Below are 26,012 nucleotides of genomic sequence, written 5' to 3'. Positions count from 1 at the left end.
GAGTATGTGCTGGAGTTTTTTTTTTGATTATTGCCATCTCGCCACATGTGATGACCTCACCCTAATGGAGGGATTTTGGTGCGGGCTGGATGACGAGATCCGCTTTCTCATGCCCAGAGCTGATCCGTGCTGGTTGCTGAGGATTTACATCAACTTCACACTGTGGATCGCCGGATCAGCATTCACCGTGGATGAAGCAGATTCCAGCCCAAGGTCATCACATGTGAGTGACGACAACCCAGAGTCCAGTCTACCACCACCTCGCGACACGGAGCTGCCAGAGCCCACCGCGGACAGAGAGCCAGAGCCTGCGCGGTCGTTGAGCCATAGCCATCAGGAGCGACAGAGCTGACGATTGCCCCGGAGCGTGTGCCTCAAGAGTCTGACCAGGAGCGTCCCATTATCAATCTGCTTGATCCTGTCAGCCCCTCTGCTCACCCTCAGCCCACCATCTGCGGTGTGGGCTCGCTGCGGGTCTGCCCATCTCCAGCTTCATTGGCATCGAGTCTGGAGGATCCCTCGACTCCGCCTTCAGCCTCCGAGGCCCAAACTCCGCCACAGTCCTGCGACCCAGCGCCTCCACCATGGCTTCCAGCTCCCTCGTCTCCACCGGAGCCCGTCAGTCCACCAGCTCCACCAGGCTCCCTCATCCCTCCGGCTCCGCCTTGGTCAGTCGTCCCCCTACCTTCACCTCGGGACTACACTCCTCTGGCTGCGCCTTGTCCCTTCGTCTCTCCAGTTCCGTTGGGCTCCTCCTTCCCTTCTGCTCCACATCAGTCCTCTGTCGCTCCGGCTCCGCCGTGGCCTTCCGGATCCCCGCCTGTGCCTTGGTCGCCAAAGCCACCTGTTCCGCCTTGGGCCTCTGGATCTTCGGCTTCACCCTGGCTCTTCGGCTCTCTGTCGCCGCCTCGGGCTCCACCTCTACCTGCTCCGCCGCCGTCGGTCGGCTCCCTGGAGTCGTCAGTCTGTCCTCTACCATGGATCCTCCCTCTCCGTTGGTTCCACCGGAGACCACCATAATGGCTGCGGCCTTGGGTCTGTCTGGCTCCTCCTTCTCCAGCTCTCTCCTGTCATCATTTTGGCTCCTCCAACCATCTGCTTCGCCCAGGTGCCTTCCGCATCCAAAATGGCTCCTCCCTCCATCATCGCCTCCTTGGTCCTCGGCCTGCCCTTCTATCAGCCGTTTATCGCCAGTCTGTACTCCTCCTGCCCTCCTTGGATCGTCCTGCTATGGCGCGAGGTTGCGCCTTTCGGGGAGGTGGAGTACTGTCAGGATTATGGACTTTAGTATTGTCTTTTTCTGTTTCATCTACCTGTTCCTGTTTTGCCTTATTTGGTTTTGTTCCTATTTGATGGTACATGTTTGCTGCATCTCCTGATTTACTTCCTTGTACTCGTGTGGATTATTATTAAAGACTTTATTTTTGGATTATACTCGCCTTCCTCATCTTCCTTGTGAGACAACGTAACAATATGGGTATTCAAGAGGTACAACTAGGACATGGAGAGCACAAGGACAGAAAACACAACACAACACAAACATAGGCCTGACACTTGCGGGCAAGAACTGTATATAAATTTAGGATTCAGCATTATGGTGAGCCCCTGAATCTTTGATATTGAACTAATATATCTCTTTCATAATTTCGAATCTTGCAGGTCATTAGACATGACACAGGATAATTCCAAGACATGGTGGTGGCTAAAGATGAAGACTGCTTTTTCTGATTCAAGACCAAGTCTGGATAACAAAGATTAAGTGAATCCAACATTTAAACTAAAGATAACCTTAGGAATGCTCCTAGCATAACGTATTTTAGATTGTAATTGTTTTTTATTTGGAAGTTAAACATTAACATTTTAACATTTGTGAATGATTAACGGTTATATATAGTAATGAACTCACAGTTTTTCTCGATTGCTAACACACTATAACTGATTCATTTGGAACAATTTTCCAAACCATTCATTCTCTAAACAATGACATTTCTCAAAACTTTTAACACATTTCACCTGCTTTCACACATGCTCCAATTTGCTCAGTGTTTTCTGCAAAACTCTACACAGGATCAGCATAATTGTGCACAGGTTTAACCATGTTCTTATTTAGAAAACACAAACACACAATATAACTACCTCAAGAATCAAAAAGGAACACAAATAGCACACATTTGTTCATGTTTGAAAATTAAGTAGCAAAACTGATGACACAGCTGTCAGAATCTCAGGATGATATGAACAAGAGCACAGGTGAAGGTAATTATGTGTTTTGGAAAATGAATCCTAAAAGTGGGAGACAGAGGAAGAGGAGAGGAAAAGAAAAATGAAGGGGATGAGGTCAAAGGTCATTTGTTCCTGATGAAATACAAAGCATTATAGTTGAGCATGTTCTTCTGCATGGACTGACCATGAGGGAAGTTGGCCTACTTACTCATCTACAAGGTTTCAATACTACTTACACACACTGTAAAAAAAAAAAAAAAAAAAAAGTTGAGCCAACTTAAAATTTTAAGGCAACCAGCTTTTTGCAGATTTTTGAGTTCTCTCAACTTATTTTTGTAGGAGATTCTCAACTTTTTGTTGTATAAACTTAAAAAGTTTGTTGCAGTGCATAAAATATAATTACAGTAGTAGCAGTACTTCAGATGAGAGACCTTTCATATTCTATGTACAGTTAATACTGTAGCACACCCTCAAACTCATCAGTGTTGAACTTATTTATAGTCAAGTTGTCCTTACATGTACTGTATTCGCGCTGAACTGAGAGACGACTGTCTAGGTGAGGCAAAGAAATCTTTTGTCAGAAGACTAAGAAACTGCTATAACAAATAAGGATACTACCAATACTGTAATGCAAATTGGCAAAGGATGCTGAAAAAAATGAACGAATAAATGACTATTTAATCATTCATTCATTATTTATTTATTTATGTAAAGTAACTGACACTATATTCCAATGTGTGTTTACTGTATATTCAGTTGTTTGCTCTTTGAAATTTTCTCTTGTACTGCTTTTTATTTACTGTAAATTTCTTTGCAGTAGTGCAATGACAGTAAACTTTTCTTACTTTTATTGTATCTGCACCCCTCTATTTATGCCGTATACTGTAACAGTCATTGACTAGCAAAAGGAGGTTTTTGTAACTGTGCTTTGAATTGATCTCACTAGTGTTCTCTAGGTAGTGAATAGTGTGTGTACTTGACAGGTTTGTGTGTCATCCAAAGGCCAAAGTTTGAGACAAGTTGGTGTCTAGTTTTTAGATTGTGTTTATAGTTGTGAGAAAATGGTGAATTGTTTCATGAATTGTGTGTTAACAATCAAGAAAAACTGTAAAGGGCATTAAAAAATGAGGAGTGGGTGGATTTTGATCAATGTAGGGTGGTTGTGTTCACACACTGCCAACACATTTATGTCCAAACACCATGTAAAAGTGGATTTTGCATGATAGGTTCCCTATAAAGAATTGACTTACAATTGAACTTAGACTGACCCATTTTCTTCTCCTCTCTTCCTTTTGCGTGCAAGAGACAGTAGCCTGTAGTATAAGTAATAGCTTGTCCTAAATACTGCATATGATGACACAGAGGGAAGCTCTCCTAAACAAATCTCACTCCTTCAGCGTATTTCTCATCTGTCTCTTCCGTTACCAAAGCATATGACTCTTTCATATTATTTTAAGAAAATAAAATTTGTCATAATCTTTTTCCTCTTCTCACAATTTTCTACAACTTTTCATCTCCAATAGACTCTCTTCTTCCTTTTGAACAAAATTTCTATTCACACAAAATGCAAATCAAATGTAAAAAATGTTCACATAAATATAAGATCATCAATATATTTTTTATCTTTATTGCTGCCGGGTCTTTTTGTCAATTATTTTAAGGAAAAGTAGTTTGCTGTATAGAAATTACTAGTATTTGCATGTATTTTCTACTATGAAAAGTGTGTTTGGGATTTATTTAAATGAAGCCTGATGACAGTAATAACTTTTGAATTGCTGGTTTCCTGAAATATAAAAATGTTTTACCCTGAAAAAGTATAATCAACACTGGACAAAACAGTGAAACATTAAACATTTAATGAGAATTTAACTTCTTTATCCAAGCTGCAGAAGTGAAGCATGACACTTCATTCACAGTGGGACAAGTACTCTGTCTCGGACTGATCACCTGAGGGAAATGTTGATACAGAAAAATGAGCTTAATAGCAAAATATACTTTTGATTCACATAATAATAACAGAGAAAATGGCACATAAAATCTTACTTGTTTGGTAGTAATCATAGACTTTAATCACAGCTGGTTTGAGATTCTTCACTGGAAGAATCTGTTTCAGTGTTATCTGGAGATTCACTGGAATATCTTTTTGAACCTGCAGGATGTTAAACAGGATCATTGAAACTGAAGATTTTAGATAAAATGTGAATGAATCACTGAAATTATCATATGAATGTATCTTTTTTTCTCACCTCTTTCAGATACACAATGACATGATCATCTTTAGAATCAAGCCGCTCCACAAGTGATGTTCCTGAAAGGCGTTGAGGTTCAAGCTGTGTGGAAAAAGTGATTTAAAAAAAGCAGAAATGTATTATTTGTCATGTACCCAGAACTGAACCAGACAATATAGTCCATCTTAGATTCACAGTGAATCAGTACAGCAAATCTAATAATGAATCATTTTACAGTCAAACGCACCAATGATGTATCAGCTGTGAATCCTGATAAGAGTTTAATATCCACAATGACCATGTTAGATCTTGCCTGTGAACCACTGTATCTGGAAAAGGGAAAATATGGACCATCACAGTTAATGTTGAATAAAATAAAGCATAACCATAATCATGTTTTACAGCATAAAGTTACTGTTCTTACTTCACGGTGAAATTTAACAGTAGGTACTGTCCAAAGGTTTTCTTGCAATCTCCCTCAATCTTAGCATCAATGCTCAATGTTTTAGCTTCAGTAGGAGTGGGAATGTTGTAGAACTGAGCAAACTGAGATAGTCAACACAAACAAAAACACATTTATAAACCATCTCACAGCAAAATAACCACAAAAGCTAAGAGAGGAAAAAGAGAGTGAAGCTGAATGCACTACAGACCTGCACAGACACACAGGTTGAGCCCTTCACTTCAATGCGGTATTTGGCTGTAACGTTCTGCAGCTGCTTCTCCTGGTACAGTAACTTGTTGTCCTGATTGACATCAAAGTGGTGAGTGTCTCCTGCTGACTGTACAGTCACTGTGCTGGAGCCGTCAGAGCTGAACACTTTAGTAGCGTACAAAGACAGAGCCTGAAGAGCCACCACTGTGTCCTGAGAAATAAATGTGTTCAGTAATGTGACTTTTACCCATTATTCAGCAATCATGTGTTTGATTTGAGTAGTCTGAGTCACCTGTGTGGAGGAGAATCCTCCATAGGCATTCTGCTGCTTCACAAGCCAGCTGACAATCCTGTTAGCAAAGCCCAGATCAGCTGTACTGAGTGAATCTGCAGTGAGAGCAGCTAGCAGCACATATGAGCTGATCTCCACTGCCAGAGAATCAGAGTCACCAGCAGATGCAGACTGAGACCAGTGGAGACGAGACCCTTTAGAACACATGGACAAAAGAGACACCAGTAACTCAATAAACGTGATAAAAAAACAAAACAGTGCAGTCACAAGGCAAGGCAAAGCAAGTTTATTTATATAGCACATTGGTAATTCAAAGTGCTTTACATAAAAGGAAGTAAAATAATAATAAAAAAATAATAATCACAACAATAAAACCAGAAATTTAAAAACATTTAAAATTATTTAAAAATTGATTTAAAGTGGATTTAGAACAGTTAGAAATGAAAATGATTATACATAAAATACAGTGCAGTCAGTTTAGACGTAGCACAGTGCTCATTCAACAAATGCACAGGTAAATAGATGAGTTTTGAGTCTGGATTTAAATGTGGCTAATGTTTTAGCTCATCTGATCTCTTCTGGAAGCCGGTTCCACCTGCGGGCGGCATAATAGCTAAAAGCAGACTCCCCTTGTTTTGTGTGAACCCTTGTTATTTCTAACTGACTCGATCCTAATGATCTGAGTGGTCTGTTAGATTTATATTCATTGAGCATATCTGCAATGTATGTAGGTCCTATGCCATTGAGCGATTTATAGTCACAACAGAAAGTCATTGAAAACAAATCTCTTACCATCTTTAATAGCAACATCCTCCAGTTTCTTGAACAGCTGCTGTCGAGTGTCCGTGTCTTTAGCCAGACTGAAAGTGTAGGCGAGCAGAGCAGTGGTGTAAGTGTTTTTGACATCCTCAATTGCAGACTTCAAGCATGACAAACCTTTAGAGACGACAGGATCCTGAGACAAAAACAGAGAAACAGCTGCTGTGAGCATCATTTTATGAGTTTATACTGAGTTTCCTTTAGATTAACTTACTGTGACTGGAGTTTCCAGTTCAAGCAGTGATGCAGTAATGTAGGCAGTCATGGTTACGTTATCATTCACTCCACCCTCGAATAAAGGAGAAACAGAAATAAAGACAAATAATAAATTTATTACCAGAGCTGGTGTCTAGTGATCACAGCAAATATTGAGAAACAAATAGCACACCTTCATTCTGTTGTTGAACAGTCTTCCCTGTTGGATAAAACAACCGTCTGAATCCCGTCTGCTTATTAACCATTTCTTTGCACTCTGAATAATTTCTGAATCAATAAATATGTATTTCTGTGCTTTGCCAAAAGACCTCAGGACAAAGGCAGTCAACCTGGTGGTGTGGTAATTTAATTATTAGTGGTTCCAGTAATGTAACTCAAATGTTAACTCAAAATTGACTGAATTTTAAAAAATATAGAAGAAAGTCTATAGTAAATTTGATACAGGATGCCTGGGTTTATTAATTTAAATTAACTTTGATAAAAATAAGAGTGAACCACTTTTTACCATGTATTCTCTTTTCCATGTCCAAACGTGCTGTAAGCACCACTTTTATGTCTGTAGTTCAGTTGTCTCTGGTATCCTGTTGAGTTTGACAGTGATTAAATGTTTGGGTTGATCAAGTGTTTCCGAAGTCTAATGTATTGTGAGTTAATTTCTCAGTATTTTCTTGACATGACTAATTTATCTCACCGCTCTTAAGGAAGCCGGTGGCTCTCTCTCGGATGGCTGAGGTGAGCTGCTCTGTGTTTTCCAGATACTGCAGAATGTAAATATTGGGAGAAAGAACAGCCATGTTTTGTTCCCCACAGCCATATGGCATCCGTAATAATCCGTCAAGATTCCTCAGAGCACGACCCAATATATCTCCTACAAACCAAACACAAAACATTACATTTTAGAAAGCCAATTTCTGCTTGTATAAGTTTCCTCACTAATTTATTAATTTCTGCTTTTATATGTAAATGTTACCAATGACTGAAACAGAAGATCTGGCTGATCCCTCTATCACATCTTTAGGAAGAGTCAGATCCACTTTTTCTGAGAGACTGTCGTCTATGAACCACAGAGAAAGATACACATATGAGTGATCAGCAGAGAAACACTGTGATGCTAAATATTGTCTGCAGACAAACCCTTTGGACACAGTAACCAGCTGTAGGTCTCTGTCTTCTCAGTTCCTTCAGCCTGCAGCATAAAACAATAACATCAACACATCATACTGACATAAGCAGCATTAGGGTCATGGATAAATGACGTCTGAGAGCCGTTTGATGTGCACTGACCTGTACAAGCAGACTTCGTGTGACTGTGTCAATGCGTCCTCTCTCTGGCACGCTCACAATCTCATTGTCACACACAGTCTGGGATGACTCTGCCTCTGCACTGACTGTAATATTCAAGACTCCTACAACACAAGACGTGTACGTGAAGATACAACAGACACAAACACTGAGAAACGATGATTCAGACTGGAAAACTCACCAAGAACAGAAGGAGTGAGGATCCATTTAAATGTTTTTCTTCCATTAGCACACAGACAGGATGAATACTGATCATCAGAGGAGGCTTTGAGATTGTAGTCAGAGGAAGGAGCTGGAGTCACTTTAACCTGTGAGTCAAACACACATAATTAGTGACATATTTGATATGATTGGATTGGAAGAGTGGGTGTGAAGTCTCACCATGATGCACTTGGACAGATAGTTGAAGACAGTGGCCTTCAGCTCAAAGATCTCCCCACGGATGATGGAGTAAGGCAGAGAGAGCTCCAGGAAGAAGGGCTGGAAAACTGTCAGCTGAGCAGGAGGAGCCAGACCCAGACCTTTGGAGGACAGACAGAAGGCCTCCGTCTCCCAAGAGGTGATGGTGTCAGGAACCGTGACAGGAAGCTGAGCTGATCCAGAGTCCCTGTTGTGCAGCACAGTATAGTAAAATGCAGTGTAAACTTCCAGGGGCTGGACATTGAGATGGTAGATGTGTACAAGTATCTGGGTGTTCACATAAACAATAAATTGGATTGGTCAGATAATATTAGTGTATTGTACAGGAAGGGCCAAAGTCACCTTCAACAGTTTATGAGATTGATTAACTTTGGTGCATGTAGGGTACTATGGAAAAAAATGTTATGAGACTGTAGTTGCATCAGCAACCTTCTTTGTTGCCGTCTCCTGAAGTGATGGAATCACAGAAAAGGACAAGAAAAGGCTTAACAAACTGATAACTGAGCGCTACCTTTTATCCTTAGGACAATATATTTACCCATATTCAGAATATTTATTTATTAATATTTTTATTTAGAAGTACAGTACTTTTCAGTGAATGTCAGTATTCATGATGATTATATTGTATATTCAGTCATCATTATTGTACTGTTCTTAAGAGTTTTTAAAATATATTTTAGTATGCTTAAGTTTGTTTGTTTTTGCTTCTTCTTCATTCTGTTTTGTGTTTGTTTTTTTATTGTCCATGCTGCTGTAATGTCTAAATTTCCCCTTGGGGATAAAATAAAGTCTTATCTTATCCTATATTGCCTCGTAATGTGCAACTTACAATGTCTGTTGAGTATCCTTGAATAATTGGTCTTTATAGCATTTACGTACCCCACTTCAGTGAGCTGCCAAATCCATGTTTCTGGGAAAAAGGTACGAACTGTCTCCACAGGTGGTGGGGCAGATCTTCCTACTTGATATTCATAGTTATTCCTCTCTGAAAATGCAAATAAATGACTAATGCACATGTGCAAAAAAAAAAACAGTGCTCTTAGCAGGTATGAACTGATTCTTAGTAAATTCCCCCATAAGTCCCTATTTATGCATTTACTCATCTATAACACTTTTTGTTTTTTTATGCATCTGAATCCATTTTAGACATCAGTTGTTAACACTAAGAAACTGCTATTTCAACAGCAGCAGTATAAAGTGATATTCCAGTGACATGATTTCTGAAATACCTTAAACATTTTCTGTAATTTAGGCCTATATGTAACAACAAAACATTCATCATATTACAAATTTCAAGTAGACGTACCGAATTGAAAACCTCTGTGATAAGTTACACCATAGTATGTCAGACAAGGGGGTTGTCTCACATGCAAATTTGTTGCCATCTTCAATCCCACGCTCTGTCAAACAGCAATTATAAATGACATGGAATGAAATTAAATGGAAAACAAAGTAAAATGAAAAACATTTTCATTGAAATGAAAAACAAAGTAAATTAAAATTATATTCCTTGGGTATGGTGTAATACTAAAATACTATTTTTATCTTTATTTTCATTATATCCTACTTTCTCTTCTTTATAAGTAACGTCAACAATTTTATGAGCAGTTTGTTACCTTCAAGCTGTCAAAAACACGGTCTAGTGACACAGCCCGACGAGGTCTAATTTCCAGGCACTCTGGTGTATCCACAGCATTATAAGGATATCTTGATAATGACTGTACTGGCAGCAGGTTAAAGATCTGTGATGAGATTTAAAAAACATTTTACAATGATTAAATACACTATTCTAAACACTTGTCATTGGAAATCTAAATCTTTTGTAATGCAGATGGCTTTTAAAGTTATATTTTTCATTTTAACCATGTAAGCTACACAATTAAACCTTCTCAGTATCCAGACGTTTTCCTGGCTTCAGGATCAGGACGCTCTGATCAACAGCACTGAGGCCGCACAGCGAACCAGGCTGAGCTGAGAGCTGGAGAGTGTTTTTCTCACCAGGAACTGCTTTGGCAGGAGAAAACTGCAGAGAAACCTGAGACGACAACAGTAGGATGTGCCATTTTAGTGTTGCTATTGATGAAAATGGAGCTATTTTGTGGTGTTAAAATGAGGTTTAAAGACAGTAATATCTAAATGATCTCAGAACTTTTTTTATACCTTGTTTTTGAAACACTTCTCAGTCATGAAATCTCTGCTACCAGCAGCAACATTTTGACTGGGCAGAACACAGTATGTCAGAATCTGCACTGCAGGAGCCAGATCTGTACCAACAGACAGTTTAAATGACACTGTGCCACTTGCTGCTCCATTAGAAGACTTCACGTCAACCTTTTCATATCCATGATGAACAATCACTCCTCTGGACAAGACCTGAAACAGACAGATGCCATTCCAATAACAAACTGAAAATCTCAGAGGATAGTATCACTGTATTACTGGACATAGCCAATGAACATCCAGCAATTGTACTCACTATATAGACAATGTCAGTTTTGAAGTCTTGAAAAGTCTCTCCAACAAAATAATACTTGATGGTCACGTTAAACTCAGCATCACACTTCAATGGTTGCTCAATATTCTCTATAATCAGTTCACTTAATGTTGGGGTGTATGAAGTGGGGGGTCGGAGAATCTGAATAGTTTTTTCTTCTGTAGAGAAGTAAGGCTTTTTAAAGCGTTGATAATGAAACTCTGGATATGCACTTGCCTGAATAACAAAGAATGTCCAGTTATTTTCAATTGCCAAAGACATCAATAGATCAAACACTGGGTGCACGAACATTACCATACCATTAGATTAATATCACTTTTAGAAAGGCTAGATGTATTAAAAGAGAAAATGGCCAGTCCATCGCTGTCTGTAGTGAGATTTAAGAGCCGTTTTGAGGTCCACATTTTACCCTCCAAAAGATAAACGTCTTTGTTTTGAAGAGGTGCTCCATTTAAATTCGCAAGCTTGAGCTGTTCAACAAGAAAAAAGAAAAAATCTGACTATATTTCAATACAGCTCACTATTAATTTAAAAAGAAATAAGACATACTTTTCCCTGTATAATTGACCCATGCTCATATATTTTGGGTAGCTCAGTAAACACAGCTTTACCGATTTCATATGTCAGACTTATAGTTTCAGATTTCTCCATGATATTGTCTGAGAAAACAAGCAAACAATTTAATGTAATTGTTTAATATTACTGTTAATATTAATATTAACATAAATGTATTTTTTTTATATGCAAGTTCTGCTCGGATGCGAGTTCTGCTTTGATCTGTCACCTGTTCCTTCTTCTGTTACATTCACTTTTACAGTAAGAAGTTCTTTTAGAAATCTTTCATTTGCAGAGTTAAAAAAGACTGATGTGTCCAAAGCGAAGAAGGCACAGCCCATCGCACTCATCTGCAGACAGAGCACAAATACATCCATTAAAAACATCCAATACAAAGTCTATGATGAAAATGTTTTCATAAATTTAACACAATATAAAATAATACACTCACACACCTCAGTAGTTTCAACCAAACATGGTGAAATCAAGTCTGTTTGAGAAGTGAATCTCAAATGTTCCCGGCATACTTCCACTCTTGCTTTACCAGCCACTGGTTTACCAAATGTGTATCTATAAAGTACATGCTTTGAGTGATTAAGGATATCATAATAAAAAAAATGTTGGGTCACACTTTATATTAGGTGGCCTTAACCACTATGTACTTACATCAAAAAGTACAATGTAGTTATTGTGGTCATATTGTATTGCAAAACACTTCTGCTGCTATTGAGGTGGGATACAGGTAAGGTTAGAGACAGGTTTGGTGGTATGGGTAGGTTTAAGGTTGGGTTAAGGTGTAAGGGATAGGTCAACAGTGTAATTAGAAATTTAATTACAGAAATTAATTACAGATGTAATTACATATAATTCAGTATGTCAGTATGTCAGACATCTGCTCCTCCATCCCTGATACTTTGGACCCTCTTCAGTTTGCCTATCGCCCAAATAGATCCACGGACGATGCCATTTCTCACGTTCTCCACTCTTCCCTCACACACTTGGACAGCAACAATGTTAATTATGTAAGGCTGCTATTCATTGACTATAGCTCAGCTTTCAACACTATAGTCCCCATCAAGCTGGCATCTAAACTCACAGACCTCGGCCTAAACTCCTCACTCTGTGACTGGATTCAAGACTTCCTCACCGGCAGACCTCAAGTGGTGAAAGTTGGCCAGTTCACCTCAAACTCCATCACTCTGAACATAGGAGCCCCACAGGGCTGTGTCCTGAGTCCCCTGCTCTACTCTCTCTACACGCATGACTGCGTGTCCTCTCACAACTCCACATCTATTGTCAAATTCGCTGATGACACTGTGGTTCTGGGCCTCATCTCCAACAATGATGAGACCGCATACTTGGATGAGGTAGAGAGACTCACATCATGGTGCCAGGACAACTGTCTCTCTCTGAATGTGGGGAAAACTAAAGAGCTGATCATGGACTTTAGGAAGAGACAGCAGCAGCCCTACTCTCCTCTCAGGATCAGTGGGACCCCTGTCGAGAGGGTGAGTAGCTTCAAGTACCTCGGTGTAAACATCTCCGAGAACCTGACTTGGACTACACACATCCAAACACAGGTTAAGAAAGCCAGGCAAAGACTGTACCATCTGCGTCGGCTGAGGAAATTCAGGGTCTCACCAGCAATCCTGAAAACTTTCTATTCAGGGACCATAGAAAGTGTATTGACTCAGTGCATCTCAGTGTGGTATGGAAACAGCTCCAATCAGGACTGCAAAGCACTACAGAGAGTTGTGCGCTTAGCTGAGCGTATCTCAGGGTCTGCTCTCCCCTCTCTGCAGGACATCTACCTCAAACGCTGCAAAAATAGAGCTGTTAAAATCTGCAAGGACTCTAATCACCCTGCTAACCGACTATTCACTTTGCTTCCATCTGGTAAGCGCCTCCGTAGCCTGATGGCAAAAACTGAGAGACTTAGGAGGAGCTTCTTCCCCCAGGCCATCAGGCTCCTAAACTCTAACTCTGTGTCATAATATCACTTGACTCCATGTAATATCACCATATCAATAAGTTATTCATAATTTTTCTCCATGTAAATATCATATATCAATAAGCTATTCATAATTTTTCTCTACCTCATATTGCTGCTATTCAAATACCCTGTACAACTTTTTGCACATTATTTTTTGCACATTCCTCTCATTACTATTTGTCAACAACATACTGACCTGCACATTTATATTTATATTTTTTATCTTATCTTATCTTATTTTATCTTATCTTTTATTTTATTTTATGTTTGTACTTCTTCTTAATATTTGTATTCTTTATAATTGCACTGTCCTTGGAGCGGACCTGACCTACATTTCACTGCTGGTTATACTCTGTATAATTGTGTATGTGACAAATAAAGCTCTTGAATCTTGAATCTTGAATATAGGTATTTTTTTATATATAAGTACAATGTAAAAACATGTATGTACACAATAAGTGCATTGTAACAAATTATTAATTTAAAATGTAAGTACATAGTAGTTAAGGCCATCTAATATAAAGTGCGACCAAATGTTCTCGTTTTTCTTTTTTTTTTAAATGGTATTTTAGAATTTTAATGCAGTTAAACAGAAGAAAACTTCACTTACTTTCCACAAACCTCCATATTCATATCACTATCACCAAAACTTATTTTATTTGGAGCTTTCATGGTAATTTCAAACTTGGGTAAAACTGGAAATCAGTTACAGTGAATCAATTAAAAAGGTTATGAATAAGATTTAATGATGCAAAAACGTTCTGTGATATTGTCACTTACCATACTTCTTCACCTCAAAATAATGTACGATCGCCCGTTCACCAATATAAGCCATCAGTTTATAAATGCCTTGACGGGCCTCTGGGTTCAACTCATGAGAAAGCTGCAATATCCACCTTGTTGAGGAAATATTTTTCCACTGACCAATCCTGTTATTCTGATTGTCCTGTTTGATCCCAAAGAACACAGTGCTGATATAGCTTAGCTTTAGTCATCTACATAGATCCTGACCATTATTAATAATCTTTAATCATGGAATATTTAATAACTGCAAATACAACAAACGTGAAATGCAAATTTGATCAAATTTTTGTTGTGCATGACATGAATGGCTGTAAAAGATGGATACCATGTGCTTACCTCCAGCACGACTTTACTGTACTAAAAACATACAAACAAACAAAAAATTCATTCAAATTTAAAAAAAAAATCCATTGCAAATAATATATTCATTTAAAGGTGCATTAGGGGTATGGAAAATATTTATAGAAAATAATTATTTAAAAAAATATTGCTTTTGCTCGATACAAACCTTCTGATCAAAGGGTACAAAATTTCTATCCATGGAGACAACTCTGAAATTCACTGTGAAATGAGTGATATGTTATAACATAAGATTACAAACTTCTCACTTATCATTTCTGGGATGCAGTGTAACATTCTGAGAAATGTGGGAAGAAAATGTCATTTGAATCTAATTTGAAAATGAATTAATTCAAGTACAATTTGATTAAAGAAGCACTGATTAAATTAAGTATACTTAGTCCATAAATACCCGATAGATTAGATAGTATACAGAGAAAACAATGTAATTTCCAAAGTAAATCGTATGTAGCACAAATATGTGAGCAGACCACACATTTTAAAGTAATTCCTGAGCAATTGCATTATACATGTAATGTGTATAATTATATATTTATAGTGTTATATTTACAAATGTGATGTACATAGATGTGTGAGTAACAGTTTAGACAGAGTTGTTCAGTTTATGGGTACATTTAAAAAAACAGTTTATGTGATATATTTGACGATAAAAATAACATTATTTTTTTATAGTTTTGGTTTATAAGCTTTATATACTTAGCACTGTTGGTTGCAAATCAAATCAAGCAGCATGAAACAGCCCAGTGGTTTGGGGTGTGGCTGCTGTGGACTATATCTGTTGTGCCCCACAGTGCTAATGCTCTTTCACTAATGCCATCCCATTAAACACCATGTCATCAACAGTGTGAAACAAACTAAACAACCTCACTATTCACTGAACTTCAAATCTCAAAAATGAACAACTCACCTGTCTGTCCTGGAATATAGATGGGTTTATCAGTCTGGATGAAAGTCAAATGGTCGTAACGTTTGAATAGGACTTTTCTCTCTTCAGTCATCTTGAAGTTCTCCCCCTGAAGTTCCACCTTCATTGTCTGCACTGATTCTGCTTCTACCAGAGGTGTCTGTTGGGTGATATGTTATTTTAAAATCTTGACTAAAGTGTTCAGTGATGTGTGAATGCACATTTCTTGCTGGCAAACCTGAAAGGTAAAGCAGCGGTGAAACTCTTCCTCAGCATTCGCCTGTAACAGTAAAGTGCTCTGATCACCATTAACCAGATAAATGTTCATGACTAGGCTTTCATTGGGCTTGAGAAAACTTGCACACAGTTTAGCTTCAGATCCCGACTCGATCACTGCAGGAAACGTCACCATGAATGATCTGTTGAGATAATAAAGCATAAAGAGATGAGTTTGTCCAAGTGTCAGACATAATCAAAAATGAAAATGTCTAAAACAGCTCTACTACATTTGCATTATAATACAAATTCTAGAACTTTCTGCACTTCGGTTTAAGCAGTTCCCATCTGTGCTGATATACTATTTTTATTTTTAAATTAAATTATTGCATGTTATAGTTGAGAAAACTTTCAATATTTTAAGGATCCTATTCAAGTGCAAATTTCATTAAAAAAATAATGATTTCGTTTAACTAAATATTTTGGTAATACTTTACAATAAGGTGTCATTTGTTAACATTAGTTAATATAAATATGAACAAACAATGAACAATGCATGTATTGCAGTATTTATTCACCTTTGTTAATGTTATTAACGTAAAGTTAATAAAAATACAATCATTCATTGTTAGTTCGTTAGCTCACAGTGCTTTAACAAATGTTATCAAACACAACTTGTGATTTTAATAATGCATTAGTAAATGCTGAAATTAACATGAACTAAGATTAATCAATGCTGTAGAAGTATTGTTCACTCTTACTTCATGTTAACTAATGTTAACTAATGAACCTTATTGTAAAGCGTTACCAATATTTCTATGTAGATATTACAAAGATATTACTAAACAGCTACCATTCAAAGTTACTTACGGCCCTGAGGCTTCTCCGTGGACAGAAAGGAATAGCAAAGAAACTAAAAGGAGCCCTTTCCAAATACACAGTGCATTGAAAGCCATGATGAAGGCTGATCGTGCAGAACACACTATGAACATCTTATGAACAAGATTTGGCCGTGTCTTTATTTCAAAGGCCACTCGTCCCAAACAAGCTATTGAGAAATTATTTGCATTCCTCATCAAATTAATGATTAATTTCTGGAGTTCCCTATGTTTGTTAATCTTAATAGTCTAATATCAGATTATTACTAAACCTGTCTTCCCAATTAGTGCTTTAGGCCACTGTGCAAAGGTCTCAAGACATTGCTTAACTACTCCTTCTAACATCATGTACAGTTTGAATCATTTAAATTCTCTAAGATAAAAAAACAAGTAATTAGAACCAGATATCATCCAAGAATGATACATATATATTTGTTTATACTGTGAAATATAAACAATATAATATAAATATAGAAACATATGATAAAACATAAGATTGCATTTGTATTTTGTTTGTAATATTGTTTCATCATCATGCATGTTGCAATCAGTGAACAACCATGGTCACTGACCTGCTGGCCGTGTTTACACAGTAAAACAGGTCCTCATTAAAACACGCCCAAGCATGACTATGTCACGATGTGGAAATATTTGCGTAATGCTGCCCAAATGTGCACGCAAAGAAAGAATCAAGTGCTTCAAAACTGCATCTGAACCCAAATAATAATTAAAAAAAAACATTTTTAATTTACAGGCCATCCAAGATGTAGATTTTTTATTTAACCTTTATTTATCCATGAAGTCTCATTGAGATTTAAAATCTCCTTTACAAGAGAGACCTGGCCAAGGTAGCAGCCATACAGTAAGACAATTATAAAATACAAGTACACATTACAACAATATTTAAACATATCCTCTCAACAAAAACAATCACAAGCGTCCAATACATTCTCTTTATGATGCCTTTAAATTCACCAATAGACACAAATTTATCTAGTTTTAGATCTTTTTGCAAATTATTCCATGTCCAGGGTGCCCAATATGAAAATGCAGTTTTCCCCAGTTCTGTACAAACTCGGGGTATGTTAAAAAGCAAACACTTGGAAGAGCATAGCTGGTAATTGCCAGAACAAAGACAAAAAAGAGTACAGAGATAAGCTGGAAGTTTACGGAAGTGATACCCAGATTTACCTAGCCTTATCTCCAAATGACTACAGCCCCATTGACACCCTCTGCCAATGCATTGATGAAATTAACAGTTGGATGTGCCCGAACTGTCTTCAGTTAAACAAGGAGAAAACTGAAGTCATTGCATTTGGAAACAAAGATGAAGTTCTCAAGGTGAATGCATACCTTGACTCTAGGGATCAAACAACTAAAAATCAAGTCAGAAATCTTGGGGTGATTCTGGAGACAGACCTTAGTTTTAGTAGTCATGTCAAAGCAGTAACTAAATCAGCATACTATCATCTCAAAAACATTGCAAGAATTAGATGTTTTGTTTCCAGTCAAGACTTGGAGAAACTTGTTCATGCCTTTATCACCAGCAGGGTGGATTACTGTAATGGTCTCCTCACCGGCCTTCCCAAGAAGACCATTAGACAACTGCAGCTCATCCAGAACGCTGCTGCCAGGATTCTGACTAACCAGAAAATCTGAGCATATCACACCAGTCCTCAGGTCCTTACACTGGCTTCCAGTTACATTTAGGATTGATTTTAAAGTACTTTTACTTGTTTATAAGTCACTCAATGGCCCAGGACCTAAATATATTGCTGATATGCTCACTGAATATAAACTGAACAGACCACTCAGATCATTAGGATCGAGTCAGTTAGAAATACCAAGGGTTCACACAAAACAAGGGGAGTCTGCTTTTAGCTATTATGCGGCCTGCAGTTGGAACCAGCTTCCAGAAGAGATCAGATGTGCTAAAACATTAGCCACATTTAAATCAAGACTCAAAACTCATCTGTTTAACTGTGCATTTGAATGAGCACTGTGCTATATGTCCGAACTGACTGCAATGAATTTTATGTTCATCATTTTCTTTAAATTTATTTTAAATCAATCTCTATATCATTTTAAAATTCCTTGTTTTTATTATTTTTATTTCCATGTTTTTATTGATTTTTAATGTCTATTTCACTTTCTTTTATGTAAAGCACTTTGAATTACCACTGTGTATGAAATGTGCTATATAAATAAACTTGCCTTGCCTTGCCTTGCCATAGTATAAATCATGCAAAAAAGCTTGCTCCTCAAAATATTTATAACATCTTTTAAAAATAAAACGAGGTTTTACCTTAGGGATTCTTGTATCCCGGACACAAACAATTACACAATTATCACTGATATCATTACAGAATATGCCAGTTGAAGTAAATTTATGAGCAGCATTCGTTATGATTAGATCCAGTAAGGTAGATTTATGTTGAACTTTAGGATTTAGCCTTGTTGGTGAATTAATAAGTTGCGTAAGGTTCCAGAGAGCCAGTCCCAATTTAAATCACCCATAAGGATGAACTCAGAGTCATTTAACTCATGTAAAATATCTGAAACAGCTTTGAGAGCATCCCTTGTAGCAGACGGGGGTCTATAACAGCCAACCACAGTGATATTAGAGACTTTCGAAACACCCACTTTGATGGCCAAAACCTCAAAGTGTTTAGCTCTAGTAATTGACAAAGTTACAGCGCTAACAAACTTAGATTTAACATAGATGGCCACCCCACCTCCTTTACCCACCCGATCAGTTCTGTAGACTTAGCCATCAATATAAATTAAATCATCAGTGAGCCAGGTTTCAGAAAGAACGATTATATCAGCGTTTGTTATATTTACCCAAATCTTAAACATATCCAGTTTAGGAATCAAACTTCTAACATTTAAATGTATAAACCCAAGGCCTGTTCTACTTTTAAAATCTGAGGGAGTGGGTAAACAATGCATAGATGTAATAGGCCCAGGATTTGGCTGAATATTTCCAGATAACTTCAATAAGAGTATTATCATACATCGTAATTTTAGGTTAACAGGAAATGATTTATCAGGACCCCTATCAACGGCAAACTGAACAAAAGAGTCCTTTGTGCCAATAAAATAGTCATTTAACACCATAAGATTCTAAAAATACAAAATCTCATTTACATACACTTGGAAGTAAAAATCGTTCAGTTTATGAGGCAGGCTGACTGACTGATGATATAGATCTAGAATTTTCATCGGTGAAGTTGAGAGTGTAGCAAATACAACCAGGGTCCACTCTCCTTATTTTGTCCATTTAATTCATTTGATCCCTGGTTGCAAAAAATGAGCAACAGTAATATATATATATATATAAAAACACATGATACCAATTTTATATACTGATGTGTTAAAAGTTGTGTAAATCAGGTAGCCAGATGGATTTCAGACTGAACAATTGAAAAAGGGAGATCTATAGACCCGAACAAACTCAGTCACACTGCTACCCCCAAGGTCCACAGCTTTAACAATAAATATGCCACTGGGCCTGGAAAAACCCAGCAGCGAAACTGAATCCTTAATTCAGGGAATTTAACATCCATACACCAGTAGCATAGATGGATTCCTGATAGTCCTTCAAGCCTCAAACAAGGTCTAACAGCTCAGACTGTCCATGTGCTATTCGGCCAGGAAAAAATCCAACAAGATCAGACCTCAGACTTAAATGAGATACTTTGTCCTTTAGGAGATGTACACCAGCAGGTGAATTCCAAACAGGCCAAAGTCAGAATCAGAGTCTTGTGGCAATCCAATGACATACAACAAAAGTATCTCAAATAGAAATCCCAGATTGAAAGTGGTGATGTTTTTCTTGATAAAAGCCACTCATTCAAACTTAAATGAGATACTTTGTCCTTTTTTTTTTTTTTTTGGAATTATACTCCAGCAGGTGGATTCAGGGCAAACCAAGGCCTTTGCAGGCCAAAGTCAGAGTTCTGTGGCGATCCAATGACATCCAATGAAAGTATCACATACAAAAAAATCTCAGATTGAAAGTGGTGATATTTTTCTTGAAAGAACTACTCACTCAGACTTAAATGAGATACTTTGTCCTTTTTAGGAGAAGTACACCAGCAGGTGGACTTCAGCCCTTTTGGTCAGGTTGAAGCCGGCCTCATCCATGTAAGGTTGTGTGTTCACTTGCATCCAATTCCATATACTCTATATCCTAAAAGATACTAAATTAATTTTATGCATTTTAATTTTGAAAAATATACATTTACATCAAATTTATACATATTGCATGTTCTTTTGATTTTTTTGACTGTGCTCCTAATTTTTTTTAAATTAGGAACACAAGCGCTCCTAAATAGAAAAATAAGCGTATAGCCCGGCATTTACAAAGAAAATCGAATAGAAATGTGTAGAAAATACGCTTGACAGATTATGACAACTAGTTGAACCAAACTGCATTTAATGACTTGTGCATAACTGATCCAAAGCATTAACAATTTGTTAAAAAAGATTAGAAATTGTTTTTCTGATTTGTACAAGTGAATAGATGAGGTGGAGGTTAAACAAGTAGTTCTGAGAATTTCAATTATGATCTGAGAAATGTATCAAAGTGAAGTTGTGGTAACATCTCTATCCGGAAATTCATATCTCTGATAGTTCCATTTATAATTCATGTAGTTTTAGCACATGTAAAAGGCACACTAATGGGCTGTGATAACGGAAGGCTGTGGTTTTCACTGAGAATAATATATATTTTTTATGATAAAAAAAAAGGTGATATATTGTAGGCTGTTAGATGCTAGTAGTAATAATTAATAATTCAAAAACTGAAAGATTGGGGTGTATATATATATATATATATATATATATATATATATATGTGTGTGTGTGTGTGTGTGTGTGTGTGTGTGTGTGTGTGTTTATTTATTTGTTTTTCCTGAGTAATAGTTTCCTTTTTGTATTATGTAATTGTTTTTATCTGGAAATGCATTAAACCCCCCAGCTCACACACAAATGAGTGCTATAAGAGCTCGGCAAAAGCACATTCCCATTGATTTCTCTCATTTGAACCCTGCCCACAGCATTAGAGGTTTCTCTCAATTTCAAATAGCTAGGCTAGCAGAAGGATTATTCACACAAAACACAAATATATTGAAGTAACAATGATCAAAGGTAAGAGCTTTTGAATTGTTTTCTGTTATGAATCTTTTACAGTCTTCAGACTGTTGATCCTGTCAACCTGTTCATCAACTGTATAATAGCTCAAATTGTAGATGCCAGTTTCCTGTGTGTGCCAACAGATGATTTTAATGCTGTCCTGGTTATTTTTATTTGTTTGTTTTATTTGAGTATCATTTGGGACTTTAAAGACTAAAAATGGATTTTACAATTGATATTTTAATTCTTATTCTTGACTCTTGGTGTGAGAGAAAATCCTTTATAAATATAAACATCTGTTGCAAAAAAACTGTTCCATGTTTATGAAATGAAAAACTAGTTTGTTTTTATTTTTTCACACAGTGAGCCACTTGAATTTACAATTGACCGTTGTCATCCTCTTGTTCTCAGGTAATGTGAGAACTTGTTCTCTTTAATGTGATTTGATCAAAGTTACACTTTTTAAATCACCCATGGTTTCTCTATATATAAAATGTGTAATTTGAAAATAATTTTTCTCCATTTCTGAATCATTTTTCACACTTTTGAGGAACTATAACACTATTTTATTATCAGGAGAGCACTGGTATTTACGCTAATGCGCATTTAGATCAAATACAATACATAAGAATTATTATTTTCTTCCTCAGCTGTCTATTCTAAAAATAAACCAGATTATGGAATACTCACAGCCTGTGTCAATAAAAACCAAAGCCTAACAGTTGATTGTTACTACCCACCTTGTGACAACACATCCTTTAACTGCAAGCTTTATGACGAAAAGAAAGACATAAGGACGCTAATTGGCAGCTCATACAAGGCAATGGTAAACAATGATGTTTCATTCTATGCTCCACTTGAAGTATGTCGACTCATTATCAAAGATCATGCCAAGATTTACCATAACCAGACCAAGACTTACGTATGCGATCTGTCACGGAGAACAAGTACAGAAGAGAAGAAACTCACTGTGAAATACACTGGGAAAGGTTAGTGTCAGTTTCTTAAAACTTAATATCGACCAGTAAATAATGGTTAATATAGTTGGAATGTTTTTGTAAAACATGGAACTTTGACAAAATTAGCAAAACATGGGCATTTTGTGGCAAATGTTGTAGCTACAGTATATTCTGTCAAAATACTGTTTATCTAGATTTGTGAGTTCAGAATTTTGCATTCTTTCTTTCAGTCTGTCTTTTTACATCAGTTCATTATCCTCCACCCTTTAACTGATTAAGCATCTTTTTTTTTCCAGACCGACCAAAGGTCTGCCCTGCAAGTGGACCATTACTACATGTCTCCAAATTGCTGTGGCTAATAGCAATTATTTTCTTTCAAGAAACTTACTTGTAAAATCAAACATCCTTCTCTACTCAAAACCTACTCATAGGAGTGGAGTATAAGAAACATTGTGGAATGAAAAAAAATAGTGTAAAGCAAATGAGACAAACTTATTAGCACCATTAAGGGTTACATCTGTTCAGTAGCTATCCAACTTATTCTTCAATGCAGAAGTAAGCCTATGGGCGAGACTTCTGGTTCATTAGCCACTGGAAATAATAAGAATAATAACATGCAGTAAGCAGTAAAACTGTTTGCGCTACAAACCATTTTGTTCATAATTAAGATAATACATTAAAATAACACGATAAGACACACCAATTTGGAATATCAAGAAGCAAAACAAGCTGTTTTTCAGCTGAGACCGGAAGCCAGATACACTAAATTTACAAACGTCTGTGCTCGCTCTTACTGGTAAAATAAGGTGGAAAACAATTTACAACAAGCCTTTATTGGTATTTCTTCAATTACGGGCATTTGGTCCTGTGTCTAAAAGCACACTTTTAACACTCTTATAGTTTCACATACTAAAAATGTTCAACAGTGTATGCATGCATCATGAGACAATTTTTTTTTAGTGTGTGTGTGAGCGTTTTTGTGACAAATGAGTACATACATTTGTATAATGACACAGGTATGACACAGGTATTACAAGGTGAAGGTGACTTTTTAGGACATTTACCCATGTCCCCACTTTTAAAAACGCGTATAAATCACACAGAGTGAGGTTTTTTGGGGGGAAAGTTGAAATGCACAGTCTCCTGTGAGTCTCCTATAGCACATATAGTTTGTACAGTATAAAAACCATTACGCCTATGGGATGTCCCCACTTTTCACAAAAACAAACGTGTGTGTGTGTGTGTGTGTTTGTGTGTGCACGCGTGTGCATGTTGTTGTTGACGTTTTTCCTAAAAGCCATAAACATATAGATCTATGTCGCACTGTCACCGCATCTCAAATTATGTATCATGTATAGCATTTTGTCATGAAAATGACATCTTTGGAACTATATTGTTAGCAGTTTTCACCAAAATAAACACTATGTAAAGTGAAGAAATGTTTGTGTTGTTGCTCTGGAGTCTCCAGCCAGCGACACCATTTTCTAAAACTGCAACCTAAACTCTCCAGAAATACAAGGGGTTAGGTTCTCTGAGACTTAGGTTAGACTGATTTTTTATAGGCTTTATAGGCCGATAAGTTGAGAGTGATTCTTGAATGACCAGCAACACATCCTCTTGAATCACTGTTTGAAGAATCTATAAGAATCTGGCAGTTAAGTTTTGGGAGTTCACTTTTAGTCCATCTTAGCAAGACAGACTTTTCAGGACAGGAGATTGACAAAAAATGAACTCCCAAAACTCACTGCTAGATTCTTGAAGCTAAATTCTTCAAACAGTGGTGCTGGTCCTTCAAGAGTCACTCACAACTTACCATATAGCATATATAAAATTCTTCATGAATTTCACAACACTTCAGCATGCTATTCTTATTAAGTGAGGATAATTATTTAGGACTTTTTACCCAAGCAGTGTCTCTGAGAACCTGACACCTTGTACTTTTGGAGATTCCAGGTAGGTTGCAGTTTTGGAAAATGGTGGTGTTGGAGACTAAATGGTTCCTGATGGTTTCACACCTAATTCTTTACATTTATTCTTAATTATTTTGCAGTTAACGTGTCTTCTCTTCTCCACCAGTTTTTTTCTGACCCTGCTGACTCAAACAGCATTTCCTTGTCCAATGGTCATGCCTTAAATTTGCAAATTCTACAACCCGAATTCTGGAAATGTTGGAACGTTTTTTTTTATTATTATTTGAATAAAATGAAAACTAAAATAATTTAAAATCACATGAGCCAATATTTCATTCACAATAGAACATAGATAACATAAATTATTAAACTGAGAAATTTTAAAATTTTATGCACAAAATGAGCTCGTTTCACATTTGATGCCTGCTACAGGTCTCAAAATAGTTGAGACGGGGCATATTTACCATGGTGTAGCATCCCCTCTTCTTGAAGACGTCTGGGCATTGAGGTTATGAGTTTCTGGAGTTTTGGTGTTGGAATTTGGTCCTATTCTTGCTTGATATAGGTTTCCAGCTGCTGAAGAGTTTGTGGTCGTCTTTAACATATTTTTTGTTTAATGATGCGCCAAATGTTCTCTATAGGTGAAAGATCTGGACTGCAGACAGGCCAATTTAGCACCCGGACTCTTCTACTACGAAGTCATGCTGTTGTAATAGGTGCAGTATGTGGTTTTGCATTGTTTTGCTGAAATACACAAGGCCTTCCTTGAAATAGACGTTGTCTGGAGGGGAGCATATGTTGCACTAAAACCTTTATATTTCAGCATTCGTAGTGCCTTCCAAAACATGCAAGCTGCCCATACCGTATGCACTTATGTACCCCCATACCATCAGAGATGCTGGCTTTTGAACTGAACGCTGATAACACGCTGGAAGGTCTCCCTCCTCTTTAGCCCGGAGGACACAGCGTTCCGTGATTTCCAACAAGAATATCAAATTTGGACTTTGTGTTCTATTGGTCTGACCATAGAACACTTTTCCACTTTGAAAAGTCCATTTTAAATAAGCCTTGGCCCACAGGACACAACAGCGCTTCTGGACCATGTTCACATATGGCTTCCTTTTTGCATGATAGAGCTTTAGCTGGCATCTGCAGAGGGCACGGCGGATTGTGTTTACCGACAGTGGTTTCTGGAAGTATTCCTGGCACCATTTAGTAATGTCAATGAAAGAATCTTGACGATGAGTGATGCAGTTTCGTCTGAGGGCCTGAAGACCACAGGCATCCAACAAAGGTCTTTGGCCTTGTCCCTTATGCACAGAGATTTCTCCAGTTTCTCTGAATCTTTTGATGATGTTTTGCACTGTAGATGATGAGATTTGCAAAGCCTTTGCAATTTGACGCTGGGGATCATTGTTTTTAAAGTATTCCACAATCTTTTTACTAGTGATGTTACGTTCAACACTGAAGCTCCGAAGCTTGTATCAAAAAACAACACATTTCACATTGAAGCGCTGTATCAGAGCTTGATTCGTTTGGCTAAAAGCACGTGATCTATGACGTCTGAAGCTTCATTCGCCTGAAAACCACATGATTGCTTCAGTATCTGGTTCAAACAACGCGAACCTCAGTGCCGTTTCCTTTA

General features: G+C 37.3%; 2 protein-coding genes across 2 annotated transcripts; one reads left to right on the top strand and one right to left on the bottom strand.

Moving 5' to 3' along the window:
* Positions 1–4,062: 4,062 nt before the first annotated feature.
* On the bottom strand, positions 4,063–16,511 carry LOC306851841 (alpha-2-macroglobulin-like). The gene is made up of 34 exons (XM_079388300.1): positions 16,352–16,511; positions 15,504–15,684; positions 15,269–15,425; positions 14,510–14,562; positions 14,338–14,358; positions 13,978–14,143; positions 13,808–13,892; positions 11,660–11,774; positions 11,434–11,554; positions 11,199–11,308; positions 10,949–11,119; positions 10,632–10,865; positions 10,316–10,528; positions 10,041–10,190; positions 9,772–9,897; positions 9,462–9,555; positions 9,035–9,140; positions 8,117–8,342; positions 7,917–8,043; positions 7,718–7,839; positions 7,568–7,619; positions 7,404–7,487; positions 7,125–7,301; positions 6,939–7,014; positions 6,606–6,762; positions 6,432–6,506; positions 6,191–6,353; positions 5,399–5,592; positions 5,105–5,317; positions 4,876–4,997; positions 4,699–4,780; positions 4,470–4,553; positions 4,267–4,372; positions 4,063–4,170 (listed from the first exon to the last, which is right to left on the bottom strand). Exons 1-34 carry the CDS (start codon positions 16,471–16,473, stop codon positions 4,130–4,132), a joined length of 4,326 nt encoding a protein of 1,441 aa, XP_079244426.1. The 5' UTR covers positions 16,474–16,511; the 3' UTR covers positions 4,063–4,129.
* A 4,979-nt stretch (positions 16,512–21,490) lies between these two features.
* Positions 21,491–23,240, top strand: LOC306851534 (uncharacterized protein). Its single transcript, XM_079387831.1, has 5 exons — positions 21,491–21,513; positions 21,862–21,909; positions 22,149–22,324; positions 22,409–22,487; positions 22,754–23,240. The coding sequence occupies exons 1-5, from the start codon at positions 21,504–21,506 to the stop codon at positions 22,849–22,851; spliced, it is 411 nt and encodes a 136-aa protein (XP_079243957.1). The 5' UTR covers positions 21,491–21,503; the 3' UTR covers positions 22,852–23,240.
* Positions 23,241–26,012: the final 2,772 nt, after the last annotated feature.

The sequence above is a fragment of the Barbus barbus genome (assembly GCF_936440315.1).
Source record: "Barbus barbus genome assembly, chromosome: 31".
In the NCBI taxonomy this organism is placed as follows: Eukaryota; Metazoa; Chordata; class Actinopteri; order Cypriniformes; family Cyprinidae; genus Barbus; species Barbus barbus.
Note: the sequence above shows the minus strand (reverse complement) of the source record. Positions and strands in the feature narration are given on the sequence as shown.

Bases quoted from the DNA above. Each gene is read 5' to 3' on its own strand.
- LOC306851841 (XM_079388300.1), bottom strand. From the start codon at position 16,473: ATGTTCATAGTGTGTTCTGCACGATCAGCCTTCATCATGGCTTTCAAT. The intron at 10,866-10,948 runs GTATGGTAATGT...TTTGTTATTCAG, and splicing joins AAAGTGATATTAATCTAATG to GCAAGTGCATATCCAGAGTT. The intron at 7,620-7,717 runs GTCAGTGCACAT...TTTATGCTGCAG, and splicing joins CACGAAGTCTGCTTGTACAG to GCTGAAGGAACTGAGAAGAC.
- LOC306851534 (XM_079387831.1), top strand. The intron at 21,910-22,148 runs GTAATGTGAGAA...TTTCTTCCTCAG, and splicing joins TGTCATCCTCTTGTTCTCAG to CTGTCTATTCTAAAAATAAA. The intron at 22,488-22,753 runs GTTAGTGTCAGT...TTTTTTTTCCAG, and splicing joins TGTGAAATACACTGGGAAAG to ACCGACCAAAGGTCTGCCCT.